This window comes from Aythya ferina (assembly GCF_964211825.1).
Source record: "Aythya ferina genome assembly, chromosome: 1".
Classification (NCBI taxonomy): domain Eukaryota; kingdom Metazoa; phylum Chordata; class Aves; order Anseriformes; family Anatidae; genus Aythya; species Aythya ferina.
In genome coordinates, this window is record NC_140296.1 from 56,474,703 (window position 1) to 56,493,543 (window position 18,841).

The 18,841-nt window shown below is 39.4% G+C and overlaps 1 protein-coding gene across 4 annotated transcripts in view; it reads left to right on the plus strand.

Annotated features, from left to right (window-relative positions):
• The window catches only part of PCCA (propionyl-CoA carboxylase subunit alpha), a 286,474-nt gene that overhangs the window by 195,244 nt on the left and 72,389 nt on the right, over window positions 1–18,841 (plus strand). For 3 of the 4 annotated variants that reach the window (XM_084505549.1, XM_084505550.1, XM_084505551.1), the window contains one exon: window positions 15,241–15,339. In XM_084505549.1, the coding sequence (XP_084361675.1) occupies window positions 15,241–15,339 (99 nt within the window). Of the gene's footprint in view, window positions 1–15,240; window positions 15,340–16,213; window positions 16,904–18,841 lie in introns of those variants that run through there. The other variant, XM_084505552.1, reaches the window with a different exon arrangement.

Here is an 18,841-nt window from a genome sequence, read left to right on the forward strand (position 1 = left end):
CTGCTACTCTTCTGCCTGTGTTGTGTGGTGGGAGATGATTAAAGCATTTCTGCAGCTGAAGCTCTACTGATGTATAGAGGACCAGAGGGTTAAGGAGGGACATAGTTGCAGATCTGCTATGAGGCTGGACGAACTAGGCCTTGGCTCTAGTTTCTACCCCTGGGACTGGTCAGATTTTATCCAGTGACTGGTTTTGACACAACTGAGTAAGTACAAAGTTTATCTTAGGTTATATGGTGTTATGGTAAGGAAAGTATAGCATGATAAGTAAAATCATCTTCTGAGAGGCTTCTGTACTGGGGTTCAGCATTAAGTTTTAAGAACAGCCTAAACTAAATACCTTTTTTTTTTTTTTTTTTTTTTTTTTTCCCCTTAAAAACTAAATATAGCATGTATTTAAAACACAATTGATAGTTTATATCAGCTCAAACCAGCTGCTCTACTTCTTGCTGTCTTTCCAGTTCTAAAAGACCATCCTTTCTGCAGGAGCATGAATAACAACAAACGATAGTATGTTTCTGTGAGCATCTATTACAGCAACACAGAACAGCTCCTGGAGAGGTTTTCTATTCCTTATTTAACAGCAGTGAAAATTGCAATTATTCTATTAATTTGGCTTGCCACTATGGCAAAGAGGAATTCTTTGGACTGTGAGGAGGAAATGTTTGTTTTCTCTGGCTGCTCCTTGCATATGCTACTCCAGTCATAATTAAATATGAATATTTACCAACAAAATGGAGCATTTTTAAGGTCAGTTAAATTGATTTTTAAGTTCCCATATATAGGCATAGGCAACCCATCTTGTGTTTTGTATAATGCTATTCATTATACAAAACTAATAGACAGAGTAGCAAATCGATAAAATATCACCATGCACGTCAGATGAACATTACGGCTGTAAATTCTTCATCAGGAAGAATCTGTAGGGGGAAAAAGGAAACAAAAAGCTAGATCAAAAGCGATGTGGGGAATTAATGTGGAGAAGATGAAAGGGAAGGAAGCGAACAATAGGGTTGATGTAAGTGGAGGATTAAGTAAAGCAGAAGCAATCATTTTTTATGGGACAGATGAAAAGAAATTGAGAATAATTGTTACGGGAGGTGCAAGTAGTAGCAAGTTGAAAATGGCATGTATTTAATGGACGTATGAAAACTAAGGCTTCTCTGTGATTTGTGCTATCATTCATTTCCACGAAGTAGCTTCTTAATAGCTCTTGCAGTATCATGCACTGTTCTAACAATGGCATTCACAAAAGCTTATTGGATTATTTTGCAAGTTAAAATGCCATGCTAGCATCATTCAACAGCGTTTAGCTCCAGATAACAATTTTATTTTAAATATTTGAAGTCAGCTTAATCTTCCATTCATGTCTGCTGACCCTTGTACATGCAGCACTAGGTTAACTAGCTTACTTACAGGAGCTTCAACTCATTACTTGGTGAAGCTTATAACATGCAATAGTAAGTTCTGGAACTGGCTACAAAAGTTCGTATACGCACAGGATGAACAGAAAGTATTGTTAGGGGGAAATTATATCTATTTTAAATCACATTATATGCTGTTAATAACATCTTAGGGTTAAGGAAAGCCTGTCTTCCAGAAATGTACATAATGTAGCTGCGTGCCAGCCTTATGAGGAGCTGTTTGGGAAGAATTAGGACTGGGGTATTGTTTCCTGGCAGCCCTTTGCTGCATTCCGCCTTGTGCAGAGGGTAAAGGGGAGCCCAAATCCTGTTTCTCAGCTCTTAGAGTCATCCCAGTCCCTCATAGAAGAGCAGCCATCCTGGAAAACGTCTGTATCCTTGTGCTTGGGAAAGATAGTTGAGGAAAACCTGAAGGGACAGTGCCTCCTTCTTTCTTGAGTATTTATTCCACAGCTTATACAGGAAGCCCTGACCAGTGAGGTGGAGGAGGCGTTGGTTCACAAGGGAAGTTTCTTGTTCATTGGGTTAGGAGATTCCTCTTGACAAATCCTAATTTTTCTCCTTAATTCTCTCCTATTGCTCATACCAATCAAGAGCCATGACGACAACAATGACAATCTCCAAAAGGTGTAATTATTCCTGCCCGTCCTCTGTTTGCCAAAGTCTGTCTGAAAGTCAAAGCGTTGGACATGGTGGTGTCAAGGAGGTCATTTTAGATGGGAAGCATCTGGGGTGGAGTGGTATTAGGTAAGGCTGTTGCTAATCATTTGAGTGCTGACCCTTTCAGCTTTTTGCTATTTTGTATAACAGTATACTCAAGCCTCCCTTCCGTCCTTGTTGCTCTTTCTGTACTGTCCTCATTTGTCACCTTCTTTTGAATAATGAGGCCTTGAATTATGTATACACAATTGAACATCTTTTTATAGTCCTCTCTCTCTTTCACTTCTGGTTGATTTTTAATGCATGAATTTAGCTTTGTTAATATGTCTTTTGAGGTAGGGCCCTCATTTAGACTGTTATTTCCCTGATTTGAGACATTGTCCCTTGCTTTTTTGACCTAGGGTTATGCTAGCTGTTTTGGCTTTTTCTTGAATCCCAAACTCATTTTTGTTTGCTAGTGTTTTAACTTTAATTCACCTGCTTTGGGGATTTTTTGAAAGTCTTCAGCTTTTTAAACACTTTCTTTCTACCTCTTCATTTTCCATTTTCCATGATTTTGTGCTAGTACTGTATTACATTTCCTGTTGATATATTTGCCTAGAATCTCTTTTGAACTCTTCAAAAATATTGGGATAGACTTACAATTTTGGTTTCCTTACTGAATTTCCTAAATTTCCCACGTGAGCTGTGTTGATTCTTTGGAATTTAGGTGCAGAATGCTGGAAGCCGTGTTTCTTAAAACAAAACAAAAACAAACCAACAAAATACCTTGTTTGTGCAGTTATTTTCTTGTATTTTCTGAATACAGGCTTGTTCAGAGCAAAATCTTTAATATGATCTTTTGTCTTGCACCTTCCAGGCTCCGTGAGGCTTCCAATTACTTCTTTCTGTTACAATGTCAAAAATCAGTCTTGTTTCTTAGTAAGAGAGAATGAATTTCACACTTTTTAAGAAATTAAAATGATGGACTGGTGCTCCCCTGTAGCACATCACTGGAGGTAAACTCCATTTGTTTGTGCACCGTATGTATGTTTTCTCTTTGTAGTATCTGGCTTATTGCTTTGAGAGCAATGCCCCTGACAGAGAGTTTACTATGAAAATGGGAGCAGAATGAGTTCACTGCAGTCCTTGCATTGAGCTCTTCTCTCCTGTCTCTTAAGGGAAGAGAGAAACTTCTCTTGGAGATTTTCCCATTCTTTGATCCCTGGCTGGAGCATCTCTGCACTCTGGTGTTGGAGCTGTTTTAAGTGACTGGGATAGTAGAATCCTTATGCAGTGAGTGTATGAGGGTCCCTGCCATGTAGCGTGGTTTTTCAATGCATGTTAGATGGAGCCTGGCCAGGTTTATCGGGGTCAGGAATAGGACCTTTGTTTTAAGTGCTAGGGAAAAGCAGGAAAATGTTAGCATCTCTGGGGACTGCTAGGGCTTTGAAGTATTATGATCCACAGTTAAACTTCCCACATTTTCCCATCTTCGGAATTTCACTGACGTTTTGTGGCTATGTTGGAGAATATTAATTGATAGCTGTTACATTATGTTTTGTCCTTTAACGTTTTAGAAAAATATCATAGACAAATTAGGATAGTGATTACTTATATACAAGAAGTAATAACAGAGTTCCTGCCCAAAATGTATTTATTAAAAGCCCCACGGTATGATCCTTAAAAACATGTATTCTGTGACAAAACCTTCAAAAAAGAAGTCTGTATTTTTTGTGATATATAAACAGGCAAAGGCAAGTAAACAGTGACATCAGGATACCCTGTTCTTTGACTGAGACAAAGATCACATTATTTTGTACTCTGTGCATTTATTCTGAATTGATATCTCCAAAATTGCTCATTGTTGGAGTAAATATGTGGCTTAAGGAGTGATGATTGTGTGTGTTGTTTACAACAGGGCAAAACACATTCAATCCTTGTTGACAACTGTTATAAGGATAGGTATTTTTGATTTGCCAGAAGTCTGAATATGAGAGGTGATTAAAACAAAGAGGTTGTTTAGCAGGTACTGACTGAAATTTTGTAGTTACAGTATCGTAATCATTTCATGAGGTTTCTCTGTTGAGGAAATTATCTTTGTTTAATGCTAAAGGATGTCAGTAATATGTCTCTAATGCCAAATTATTTCAGGGTGTGCACTTTACTTTTTCCCCTACATTTACGTAGATAGGAAAACTGAGTGTTCCAAACAACTTGTGGAACAGTTTCCATATCAACTTTTATGTGCTAAAAATGTAATTAGGATAGTTCAACCCAAAATGTAAACTAGAACTGGAATTTAGTGTACCTGGCATTTTGGAGGAAAATGTTTAACTATTCTATTAGCACAGTGAATCTGGTGAAAGTCAGTAGCAAACCACTACCACCCATTTAAATGTGAGTAGCTGAAACAGTGAGGAAATAGAGAATTCGAAGAGGTGTCTATTCACCACAGTACTTTTCTGCCTTTTGAGTGAATTCATGGTTACAGTTTGTTAACATAAACAATGCAATCCCATTAACTGGTAAGGTAAATAGCATTAGATGTTTACATCTTTTTTACATTGCTGCATGATTTGCTCTGCTTATGGAAATGCTTCAAAAGTTCTTAGTATTTCCTCTTTTGTGTAATTGGCTTATAACTCTTCTGATATCTTCTCCCTGCTGCTTCAGCTTTTCTCCCTTATCCCTTGTGCACTGGCTTCTGTTCTTCCCTTTTCTATTTATTGCTGACACCTCTGGAACCACAACTTTCTTATTTCCTTTTCTGGGCTTATTATAAAAAAAAAAAAAAACAACTAGGGGAGGGCCTTCCAAAGAGATATTATGCCTACTATTACTTCTGATGGTTCCTTACAGTTCTTTCCTTTCTCTGCAAGATGACTGGTTCGTTTGATAAAAATGAGTACTGCTGTCTTGGTAATGGCCAAACATAATCGAGAGATAAATCCAGTGCGTATTTAGGGAGCAGGAATTGGTGGAAGAGATTTGGTAAGCATCTGTTGATGGTATTACTTCTGACCAGCTTTGTGAATGTCATCAGTTAAAACCCTAGCTTTGATTTTGAAGTTGTTAGACTTGGAAACAAACCAAGTAATGGAAGTAGGTTTTCATTTTTTTTTTTTTTTTTTTTAATTGCATGTAGCCTTCTCTTCTGCAAGGCTTAGTTTTGGAAATAAAACTAAAGTTTCTTTTTTATCTTCAGGCTGTAAGTAAGAAGAGGTTTCATACAACCACTTTTTTTTTGTTATAAACAAGAATCTGTATAACTAGTCTATCTGTTAACATACCATTTCCTTAATCCAGTGGATTAATACAGCATACAGAGGTGTTCCCTTTGGCTGTTTGATTAAGGGGCATACATTGGATCACAGATGATATAAAAATAAGTTTGGCTTTAGAAACAATTTTATTCCATAATGCGCTTATTGTCCTGATGCATTGAGGGGCAGTTTGGGGAAGATACGTACCAGCAGATATTTTGCGTGTAAAGCATTTAGTTTAAGTGTTGAATAATCTTGAGCTGGGGATATCCTAAGGACTACTGCTGACCTATATCCTGTTGTGACAGCTGAGAGCAGCAGGTTGAAACTGCTGGATGAAATCCATACCCAGTTGCCCATTGTACTTTCTTCTTGTCATTATGCAATATCAATTCAAAGACACTTTCTACTGTTGCTTATTCTGTTTATTAATTTGAAAAGAAGATAGCCTGGCTATGGTAGTTCAATGGGAAAAGTAACTGAAATCAGTGGCAAACTATCTACTGTGGTCATCCACCCTTTTAACTAGGCCTAGGTGCAATACAACTTCCAGACATAATAAAGCAATGCTTTTCTTATTAACTATTTTGGAGCCTACTGATTTTGTTGGATCACAATATCAAGTTGTTTATCATGAGTGAAATAATACAATCCTGTTCAGCTGATGGACACGGTCCTCCTGATTTCAAATGCTCTTTGGATTGCTGTGGTCTGCTTCGTTTAGATTAGGCATGGATGTCTACCTAATACCTATTTCTCAGTTTAGAAAGGAGACCAGTAGGAATTAATACTATTAAGTAATATACATATATACACATATGTAAATTGTGTGTTTGTGTACAGGTCTGTCAGTCTCATTTAATTTTATTCCATTTTTAAATAATCTTCCTAACTCATATTCTGTGATGATATCTTCCTGAATAGATGTCTGAATAGTGGTACTGGGAATTTCTCAACAGCCAATATTAATTCTCATCCCCTCCTTCCCAGTTAAGAAAACAAGAATTAGAGACTTGACAGTTATGTATGAATAATCTGCAGCACGTTGGCAGTCAGGGTAGGAATTCATGAACTCTTGACTCTGTTTTAGATCCACAGATCTTCCTGTGATATGGTCTCTCTATTTAAAAAAAAAAAAATATGCTTTAAGCTTTTGTATTAATTTGTATTAATTAACTTTGGCTAACTACATATATGATGAATGCTTTAAAAAAGAACTATTCCAAAATGTGTTCTTTGTCTGATATGATGGGATGAGTTTTAGTCTGTCATGTTTCATAGTGATGTTATGGTATGATAACATCGTTCTCCCCTTTTCTGGAATTTACATTGTCAAGCAGGATACCTGTGTGCCTCTGAAGTGAAAGAATGGAAAATGTAGCTGAAAGTCATTTAGGAGTCAGTCTTGCTTAGTGGTTTCAGTATATAGGCAGAAATCATGAGTCAAAAGCTCCTAAAACAGCAACATCTACCTTATCAGTATTTATTGTACCAATGTGTTTTTCACTACTAGCATAATGTTCCTAATAACCCATATTCTGATATTGGTCTCTATGCTAGACCCATTCAAGATAAAAGGAGAATAACCCCAACACTTTATCCTGTCAGCCAAGGGAAGCTGATTGCAGTGCAAATTTGAAAGTGCCCTACACGCACAGGAAAGTAGCAGTACTCTTTCAACCACCTACACCCTTTCCCAGCCATCTTGGAGTAATGTCTCCATGCTGGAGTGTAGTTGGCTAGGCAGAACCAGGGAGTTTGTCGTGGTAGAGCAACTGGAAAAGTAAAGCTAGTCATGGTCCTTCTCTTCTGCATTGGTCCTATGATAACAAATGCAAGTATTCCCCTAACCAGCTATGCTTTGTGTACCTGAAGCTGTTGCCATCAAACTTCAATGATTTCCTAACATTTCTCCTCAGATCATTTCTTTTCTTGCTGTATTTTTAACTGCTTTTCCACTTTGTATTTTTTTTCTTAGCTTTAGCAGGCTTAGGGTGGTTACAAATAGGAACCATCATCTTAGTAATGACTCCACAAAGAAAACGGAGGCGGTGAAGCAAACCATTTGCCCACAGTAGAGTGTTATTACTTTGTACAGCCTCTCTACTCGGTTTTACAGAGGATAACTTCCCTAGTGAATGGTAGGAGAAAACTCTTGCTGATTAGAGGTGATGAAGGCCATCACCTCTCTCTCATTTTGTTTTGTTATGCTTCTGTTGTTGTTAAGCTGAGGAACTGATACCTGTTGCGTGCTCCTCCTCAGTCTCTGGGCTGGCACACTCACTTATGAAGTGAGACATACTAAAGCAGCTACTGGCAATTTGCATCTATATGTGCTACTTTAAAGCAAAGAGAGATAATTTGAATGCGTGCACATGCGTTTGCTTTATTCTAGTGGTTATGGACTATTTCCTATTCCCGGGATTATGGACTGCCCATTCTATGAACGTGCTAATACTTTGAAAATTTGAAAGAAATGATGGCACCCCACACAATGTCAAAATGTGCATTTGAAATAAAAGCCCAGCAATTCAGCTTTCTGGTCTTGTTCATAGCAGGTAAAAGGCTGCCTTGATGACACTTAGAGCAAATGAATTTCTCTCCTGCAGTCATGCACTGAATAAATTGCTTGATCTAGTTTGGTACAAAAGGACATGATCTATAAATAGTTAACAGAGCTTTCTTCAGGAAAAGTGATCTATAGACTGGAACTCTCTCTTGGGGTCTTTTTTAAAAGTAAGTGCCGATATGAACAAAAGAAAAGTTTGTTTAAAAAAAAAGAAGGCCTTTTTAATGAGGTTGAAACTCACATATTTTAACTTCCTTTTGAAAGCATCTGGACAACCACTTCAAAAGTCCAAAAAGCTAACCTTATAGTCACTTGAAGAAAAGGAGAAAAAAAGGTCAGTCCCTGTTAATCTGATGTGAATGTATTTTGTCAACAACTACAAGCTGAAATTCAAGCTAAAATAGCTAGTTAATTTGAATCAAAGATACCCCTGGTATACAAACATCAGTGAATTCAGATTTTATTTGAAAGCCATTATTTCCAGACTCATAGCAACTCTCTATAACATTTTTCAGTTTGTCGATACACTGCACTGTTTGCCATGGGGTCTCTCTGTCCTATTTGCTCTTTCATGCACTTTTTGGGCAGATAATCTTTTGGGTTTTTAACTGCTGCTACTTGTGATACTCAAAAATTTAAGACAACTTACTGGGCTAAGGGAAGCATCCATCTACCAAGTTTCTTCATGTGGCATTCTCAGAAGGAAGTGTAAAAAATAGTTATCTATGGAAACAAAAGGAAGAAGCATTCCTTTTTATAGCATTTTCATCACTGGTTATTTTTCAGTGAAATGAGGCCAGTCATGAAAATGCTGCCAGTGTGGACTTCACTGAAAGACTGTGTGACCTGTGCATGTAAAATTATGGTGTTTTTTAAGGCAGAGTTGAGTTCAGGTAAGTAGAGCTTTAGAAGCAGGGATATGACTGTGCTTGTTTGGGGACAGAAAGATCCTTCACCAAAGTGTGGAGAAGACAATCCATGTTCATAAATTTGCCATGGGCTTTGGGAGGGCAAATCATTTGGTGCCTACAGAGAAGCTGAAAGCCAAGTATCCAGACTAAGAAATCACTTGGGCAGTTGAAGGCTATTGACTTGATTAATTGCTTTTTTTTTTTTTTTAATAGCATGATGGGAGTGTGTTATGGTCTACCTGATCTGGATGAGGAAGTAGAATAAAACTTCTTTAAACAATTGGAGGAAATCTCTGTATTACAGACCCTGGTTCTCATAGGGGACTTTATCTTCCCTAACATCTTTTGGAGGGGCAATATGGTAGGATTCAAGGCGGAAGGTTTCTCAGGGGTGTGTGAGATAACAGGTTGATATGGGTGCTGGTTGGACTTGTGCTAAAATACAGCTGGATCTGAAATTTACTGTCAAGAAAGAACTGGATGGAGGTATGATAACCAATGGCAGTCTTGGCTGTGGGAGCCGTGAAATAAATAGTGGCAATCCTCCAGGATCCTGAATTAGTAAAGTGCAGACACAGGACTTCAGGCTTAGTTTAGTCTTTATTTGGCAGGCAGGTAGGGTTCTGTGGGAGGCAGATCTATAAAGGAAAACAGCTCAGAAAAGCTGTCAGGTCTTTAAGGACAGCATCCTCCTGGTGCAAGAGTAGTCAGGAAAATAAGCAGATGTTATCAGGAGACCATATTGGTGGCTAAGAATGGAAATCACAGCAAAGAGAAGGCATTTGAGAGGTGGAACCAGAGACAGGATGCAAAGGAGGCATTTATAAAAATTGACCGGGCATGTAGGGATGGTGTTAGGAAAGTCAGTTTACCTTGACGCTAGAAAAAATGTCAGGAGCAACCAGAAGAGCTTCTGCCTCTTCATTACTAATGAAAAGCTGAATAGGGGAAATGCGAGCCCTTTGCTGAGTGTGGCAAAAGATTTAGTAACAGCAGAGGTAAGCCTGAGATACTTGTTGACTTCTTGGCTTTGTTCTTCATCAGCAAGGTGTCCTTGGCCTCTATGATTATTGAAGGGGTTCAGGGAGGAGGAGAACAGCCAGTGGCAGATGCGAATCAAGTCAGGGATTGAGAGGGTTCGACCCATGACCAGACAGACTGCATCCAAGGGTCCTGAGAGAGCTGACTGATGTGATAGCAAATGTTGCACCAGTCTGCAGAAAAGGCCAAAAGCAAAACCCAGGGAAGTACATCTTGGTCAGCCTCACTTCAGTCTCTGGGAAGATCATAAAGTGAGTTCTCTTGGAGCACGTTTCTGGGCACATAAATAAGAACGTGATAGGGAATAGTAAGCAGGAATTTACCAAGAGCTAATCAACCTGACTGCCTCTTATGATAAATTGACTGGATTTGTGGACCAGGGGAGAGCAGCAAATGTCATTTACCTTGACTATTGCAAGTCTTTTGACACCATCTCACACAACCAGGTGGGTGAAAAGCCAGTTGAGTGGTCAGGCACCGTAGGTGGTAGTTAATAGGTTAAACACTACTCTCAGAAATCAGTAAAAAGTAGAACACTGCCAGCATCTGTCTTGGGATCAGTCCTGTACAACAGTTTTATCAAGAACCTGGAGAAGGCAATGTGAGTGCGTGGTCACAGAGGTTAGAGATGACACAAAACTGGGGGAAGTGCTCAAGAGAGTCAGTGCTGCCACCCAGTGGGACCTAGACAGGCCAAAGGAATGGATTAATGGGAACCTTGTGTGATTTAGCAGTCAATGTCTTTTTTATGGATGCGGTATTTAGATGTGATCTGAAGAATTTTGAGCAGAGCAAGACAATCACTTCCTTCTATTAACAGGCCTCTGCTTCTGTTAGCATATCCCAGGACGATGCTGAAAGAACCTGAAAAAATTCAAATGCTTTATGGGCAATCAGACCAGGTCATTAGTAAATACAGTCCAAAGAATGGGAGAAAAAGCACATATAGAAGGACAAATGAGTTTTCCATGGGCTGCAGCTTCCTCCAGGCCACATCCACCTGCTCCACTGGGGGCTCCTCCACCCATGGGGGAGCTGCAGCGTGGAGATCTGCTCCATGTGGGACCCATGGGCTGCAGGGGGACAGCCTGCTCCACCAGGGGCCTCTCCACAGGCTGCAGGGGAACTGCTGCTCAACGCCTGGAGCACCTCGTGCTGCACTGACATTGGGGGCTGCAGGGCTGTTTCTCACTCTTTGCTCTCCCAGTTGCTGTTGTGCAGCAGTTCTTCCCCTTCCTTAAATCTGCTCTCCCAGAGCCCCAACCAGTGTTGCTCACTGTCTCAGCTCTGGACAGCAGTGGGTCCCTTTTGGAGCTGCCTGGAGGTGTCTCTGATCTGATATGGGGCAGCTGCTGTGCTCTGCTCCTCCACTACAAAAACCTTGTCACGTAAACCCAATACACTCAGCAGGCGTAACCAGACAGGATTCTCTAGGCCAAGAAGCATCAAGCATTCAAGGCCCATCTGGACATCTACCTGGGCAACCTGCTCTAGGGAACCTGCTTTGGCAGCAGGGGGGTTGGACCCAATGATCTCTTGAGGTCCCTTCCAATGCCTACAGTTCTGTGATTCTGTGAAGTGAAGTTGAGTTAAACGTGATGCTGGGAGGCAAAGTTAGGACCATGCAATCAGGTTGGCAGATTTAAGTTAGGCATGAAGATGTGCAGGCATAATGCTTTGAAGCATCAGGCAGGAAACAACTGCTCGAGCTGCCCTCCAGTCTCCTGGAAAACCACCTTCATTTCCAGGAGAAAAGAAGTGACATGTGCCAGATGTATCCGAGACTCTGCATTAGTAAATTAACAGGGCTATAACACTCAGGCTTGTGCTGCCTCCTTTAATTGCCTGACATGCATATAGAATGCCAAATGATGTTCTCTAAAGGAAACTAAATGCAGATTATGCTTTGCAGCTCTTTGCACTATTGGTTAGCTGGTACCTATCATGCTGAACATCAGGAACTCAGTCCACAAGAGGTGAAGGGGCTGCTGCTTGTGTAGTTCAGGTGCATGCCAGTGAGAGTCTGCGAGTTGTGACAGTAGAGTAAGCTGTTGACCTTTTTCTAGCATCGTGTCTTGGACTTGTCATTCTTCTTTCTGAGGCCTCATTTACAATAGCTTTTGAATTGGAAATAATTGTAGGGGAGGACTGTGGCTACTTTTATCTTCTATGCCCTTACAGAGGGACAAAAAATCGTATTAAAAAAATGAAGTCTATGACCACCACCATGCCACATTGATGCAGTATTAGGAATGGCTCAGACAACCACAATTACCATAGAATAATTCCCCCACACAGAGATGAAATGCATATGCAGATATACACACACCTGGAACTGAGTAATTGAGGGTAAATCCCAGTAATATAGTTGGGATGTAAAGCAGCGCGCAGCCCACTGCATAAGTGGTTTGATTTCTGTGGAGGATATTTCCTCTGTAGAGAACGAGTCTTAATATCCATTGAGTGATGATTCCTTGCTGGCTGTGTCGTGAGCACAGAAAGAAAATAAAAACGAAACAGTCAATGTAACTCTTCATTAGTTGTGTCATCCTGTCCCCCAACAACTGCTCAAGGACTAAAACAAAGAGCTGCAGGTAGTATCATGCTATTTGTTAGTTTCCGTTGTCATATCTGTTGCTAGAGGAGAAAGGAAGGCAAATGCAAATGTCTGACAAGTTCTTTGAGTGTCTTACCTATTCCCCTGCCTTCATGAACGATGTTTGCTTAGCTGTTGGCTGCCGAGATGCAGAAGGAAGGTGTATTTGCTCTATTAAGTATTTGTTTGATTCCAACCCTCTTTTTTTTATTATTATTATTCTTTCCCCTCCCCTTCTGTTTTGAAAATAACACACGCTAAGTGGCCAATCTCTTATCCTCAGTCTTTTTTCATTTTCTCTGATGGTGTGAACTCCTGGCTCTGTCACCCTACCCATTGGAGCCAACTTTCCTGTGATCCTCTTGACTTCACATCATCTTCCCCAGTTGCATGTACCATGGTGAGCCCCAAAAGGTGAAAGCATCTGTTTAAGAGCATGTAGCTCAGTTCTGTGAGAATACTGCTGCAGTTTACTGGGACGTGCATTAATTCATATAACACTTTTTATGTCCCTTTTCTCTTTCTTGAATGGAAAAATACAGCAGAGGCAATATGCTGTCTGCGGGTTTTTCTATTCCACATAAGCAACCGTAGTTTTCCTAGAAAGCCACAGTTTGTTTAGGCCTGCTGTGGGCTTTAACTGGTAATATCTTTTCTTTCAGGGTGGTTTCCACCAGTGATTTTTTGATACTAATTTAATCTGTAATCAATGGTGGCTGGACTTGTACAGACCCTTGTGAGGGATTTTAAGCAAGTCATTTACCGCTGTGACACACTTGGTTTACTTTTCTTCTATTCTTCTGTACAGCAGCAAAAGAGCTAATGATTAATTTGAGTTTGGTGCAGATGCTGAGTTATAGCTCGCCACTGGAACACCCGTCAGTAGGATTGTAGGCATCAGCTGTAGCTTTTCTATGAGGCCATGTGTAAATTTTGCAGTGCAAAAAGACTGGTGTGCAACTGAAGTTTTTTGGTGGCTAAGAGTCTAGTGTGCTTTTCTAGCATCCCTCTTCCTCCCCTGGAGAAAAATGGCAAATGATGTTTTCAGGCCCAGGTTATATACCAGTCTGTATCAGTTGCTATCACTGTAAAAAGGAGCTTTTTTAAATAATTACAATTGCTAGTCAAAGAGAATTGAGGCAGAGCACCAGATTTGCTTTTCTCCAGCCTTTTTCAGATGTTTCTGTTGTTCTCAATAAAGGCAATATTTGCTGATTCGGGTTTGCTGGACCCAGTGGGCTGGATGCACTGGTATATTCCAGCTGCTTTTCCATGCTCTGGCAATGCAAACCAGCTGCAGCTCTGGTTTAACTCAAGCCAGGTTTATGGCTGTTTTGCATCACTGGAGCAGCGTAAAGTACCTGAAGCATGCCAGCTAATCAGGCCTGTTGCTGAACCGTTATAAATGACTTGTTTTTCTTCATGTTCTATGCATGTAACTTTATTTTTAACTAAAGCCTCTGGAAATTGAGTAGATTGCATCACTAAAAGACAGATTTTGTGTTCTAAACTAAAGTCTATAAAATTAGAGGGTTTTTAAGCCAGAGGTTTTTTCCTTAACTGAAAAAAATTATCAAATTACACATTGCTCCTCTGCACTTGTCTGCTATGGATTTCTTTTAAGTCACACTGAGATTACAGTTGCCCGTTCTCATTATAAGATGAAATAATGATTAGTATGAGATCTAAAGGAGCAGGTTTTCTGAGTTTTACTTCACAAAATATGGGCTCAGCTTTTATTCCAGATGCAGTGATTTCCTTGTGCTGAGAACGTATGCAATATTTGTGTCATTATCAATATTGTCTGCAATTTACTGATTGAAAATATTTTGGAGATTTTGGTAGAGGAGGGAAATGAGCCAACCGTATTTTTTTCTTGTGTTTATAGTGTAACTTCCAAATGAAATCTTATTTATCAACCTTTGTTTGCAGGATAAGTATTCAAAACACGCCACAAATATTAACTGGTAATTATGTTATTCTGTGTGTGGCATTTTTTCACAATCCAGCTTTTCCTCTGAGACTTTTGTAATATTGAATGAGTGATGTGTATATTATACAGTGGAAGAATGACAGTGTCATTACACCTTCTCTCTGATACACAAGTGTGCCTGTGCTTCCTTCAGAACTCATGAATTTTCCCACAAAATAGTCTTCTGTAAAAATTGGGTTGATTTTGGTGCCTTTTTTTTTTTTTTTTTTTTTTGAAATTTCTATCTGGATAACCATATTGGCATTGAAGCCAGGAATTGTGTTCCTCTGATCAGATGCGTATCAAGAGAAAACATGACAGAATTTGCAAAGTTTTTCTGAACTTTGAGGTAAAATACCAAAGAATTAATTACTGCCTCATACTAATTAAGATAACAATGCAAAACCCTTCATTAGAAGCCTAGGAAAAGTTCTTCCTTGGTCCTTGGAGAGGATATTATATGCAAGCCCTGTTGTGTGGGTTGCAAGGTGTCACTGGAATTTATATGCATTACTTGTCTAATTGCAGTAAATGTAGCATGTCCAGATAGGTTTAAAAGTTGGATGGCTGTTTGTTACTTGCTGGAAATCACTTGAAACCTTGCTAGTCAGAGGCAGCTGTTCACAGGTCCTTCACCTCTCCCCAGAGATAGCTAGAAGACTCTGTTGTTGGACCCTGTCTTTTATGGCAGAAGCAGTAAACATGACAGGTTGTTTGGGAGCCATCTGTTTTAAAATGGTCGCTGCTTTGTATGCAGTAATGAACTTGAGATCAGTTTTCTGTCTGTCTTCATAGTAACAGCCTTGTTTGGTGTCACAACAGGTGGAAGTTGATGGGATGAAACTAAACGTGACCAGCGAGTGGAACCTGGCTTCACCCTTGTTGTCTGTCACCATTGATGGCACGCAGAGGACTATACAGGTAAATTCACCAATGCTTTATTTGTAGAGCTGAGCCAACCAGAAGCCTTTAAATGCAGAAATAGTACTGCTACGTGGGATCTAAGCTTTCCATAGCATAAAAATTACGTTATACTGTGTGAATAACATAGTCTTTGAACTTCATGTGTTCAGACCTTCAGTGGATGAGCTTGTTGTACAATTACTCACCTAGAGTTTGACGTCTTTCATTTAAGATGCTTATTTTAGAAATTTACCCCAGTTCTTAGAATCTCTTTACTTATTGGTTGTGAGAAGATACGGTTTCTTTATCACTCAAGAAATAAAGAATGGATTACTGTTCACAAAAAAGTGGAGTCTGGCAATAAAATTATTCTCTTCCTCCTGTTTGGATCATGTGTTTTTTTTCCACTCGTGGGCCTTCGCAGATTGAAAGTCACAGAACGATATATCTCCCATGCAATATGCTTTTTTGATATGCTTTTATGAAATATTATTAGTTCCATGATTTAAGAAAACTTCCAGGTTATTTTGTAGATTTCTTGGAAGGCCACTGCCAGTCTCAGGGCTTGTTTATATCTAAAATAACTTTGTATTCTACAGTATATTTTTGTATTTTAATACGGGTCCACTTTGCTGCTGTTTTATAAAGTACATTCCTGATTTTGAATGATACCGATGTTTGAACATACAAAATCTCTTCAGGAGAAAACCATATTTAGAATGGATACCCATATTCAGAAGGCCCCATTTCAAGCTACATAATAACTATGTCAGGTTGTATCCCTGAGTATAATAATAGTTGAGACCAGTTAACTAGAAGTCTAATACTTGAACTGGCACATAGAATTTGTTTTGAGATAATGATTGTGAGATGTGAACATGCTTTCTTCTAGGAGCTGAGCCAGCAATAATATTACTTGCACACCCTGAGTACGGCCAAATTATATGAATTTCTGCAGGACTGGCCACAACAATAAGCAGTGAACTGGCTGTGTGGTATTTATCCAAGAGAATGTGAAATAAGCACATATGTTGTTTGTTTCTCAGATGTTATCTGTAAGCCTTTGCTTTTAGTGAAGAAACTCACTAGCTTGAAAAGTTATTAATCTTTTAGTATATGTATGTAAAATTATGGGAACCTTAAGCTTGACCTCTGATATCTGTTCACTGGAATCTAAATTGGTTTTTTGGTTATGTATTTCTCTAGACTTGCCCCACTGCAAGAACCAAATTAGACAAGTGTATTCCTGTAGGTCAATTTGTCTCCAAAAGCAATTGACCCCTGAGTCTTGAAGTATCTTCTTTCAGCAAGACTTAGCCCTAGAGCCATTTAAGCAACAAATATGGATGAATCGAATAATTCCAGCTGTGCTTTATTAATTTTCAGCCAATCTAATTTCTCTTCATAGTTGGTTTCATTCTTCTAAATTTGCTCAACCAAATACAGTCTTTATGAACATTATATTTCTTTGAAGGATTGATTTATGCACCTTCGGCTCGATCCTGCAGTCTGGCCCCAATCCAGCAAAGCACTTAAGCATAGAAGCAGGAAATAAATAATTTTAAAATGTTTTGGTTTAAAATGTATTTATGTAAATTATAGTCTAGACATTCAAATTGTTGCATATCTGTCACACATTTAAAAATAAGTAATTAAGAATGCTCCTGTATTTTGCCTCTCCGATAAAGGCTCAATGTGTATTAGAGCAAAGCAGAGCACTAACTCTGCTGCAGTTAATTTTAAGAAGATCTATGAGCTTAAAATGCAAGTTTTCTGAGACTATTTCTAGATTAGGAAATCTGGCAATACATCTGAGAGCCTTAGGAGAGGTATGTACCCTGGTCGCAGCCAGTCTAGGGCATATCAGGGCACACCTAGGATGTGCGGCAGCCCCCTCCCTTGTGCTTTTGTTTCCTTTGCAAGGAAGCCCATCTGTTGTACACAGATGGGCACTGTGGAGTGCCTGGCCAGGTCCTCAGATGATAGAGGGACCAAAACCCTGGGTTCATTTTCATTTTCCTGCAGGAAGGTCTTGAAAACCTTTATACTGATTTGGATTCCTGTGAAACCGTAGGATGCTATAGAAGGTGATGAAGTAGTGAAAACACAGCATCATTTGAGCAAGAAATTTCTCAGATATACTATTCAAGAAAGAATGTGGGGGACAGACCCCATAGTATTTCTTGAAGTATGCAGATTCCGTCACTGTTTTTTGTTGTTTTTGCTTTTAGTAATTCCTCAGCTGATCCCAGTTTCTCATAATTCTCTCCACTTTTGACAAGAACCTACCATTCATTTGGGGAGACTGAATTAAACGCATTATGAAGTGTAAGATTCCCATTCATTTTTCCAAAGATGTTAGTGGCTCTGGACCATTACATTGAAATATTGAGAATCTGGAATCTACTTTTGCTGAAAATGAGGGAAGTATCTAGAGGCATGCGGTTACCATAGGAGTACATGAGGATTCAGATTTAAAGGCATTGGTTAATATGTAATTTAAAATACATATATAAAAAAATATTTTTTATATAAAACATAATTTGAATATCATATAAAATACAAATAAAAAATATCATATTAAAATAAAAATAAACAAATGAGGAACCTAATTATTTCTGTGAAGAGAAAGTGGAAAGGAAGACATTGAGCTGTTGAAAAGAACTGTAAGAATTCAGGTAGAAACAGAAAGGGAGAATGGTGGTTCAAAATGATATCCTGGAAAGGAACAATGGCATGGAGGTAAGAAGATAGGCATATATTGGGACAGTGAGGATTATTTTATCCCTCTACCTCCACTCCCTTGTAAAAGTAAGGTGGGTTTCAGTGAGCCCTGTGCCTGTAGGAGACATCATCTATGACCTGCGCTCTCTCCCTGGGTGGGGGGGAGTGGGGAGGGTAGAAGGAGAAAAGTGAATAAGCTGCTTTTTCCTTAGAGCTGAACAACTTTTATTCCCTCACGTGAACCAGACTCTAAGGGGACCTCCAGATGAAATGAATCCAAGAAGTCAGGAGATGGACTTTAATGTTGCTGCAAGTCCTCTATTTGACAGCACGCTACAATCAGGTTGCAAGTCGGCACCTACTGCTGTGACCCTGCTCAGAAGGATGAGGTTGCCCAGGAAAGAATGCAGTAGGAGGTCCTCAAACCCTGTTTACTTTGGTGCTACTTGTGTTAGGTCAAGTTCTCAAAAACCATCACTACCCTTCAAATTCAGAGCCTTCTCTATGACAGCGCCACGCATCTAAATTTTACCGCTCCTTGGTGCTGTTTTATAGTACCTTTGGAGAGAATTCAGTTTACTACTCTATTTTCATTGACCCCATCATCAAACACTCAGCCCATCCTTATATACCATCTACCTGCAGACAGTTCCCTCTAGCAAGAGGATTCTCTGCCAAAATAAATTCTTTGTCACCATCTCACGCTAACACTTGTCCCTCTTCATTGTACCATACGCACCCTGCCACTCCACTGATATCATCATCTCACACTGGCTTCACTGCTCTGCCAGCATGT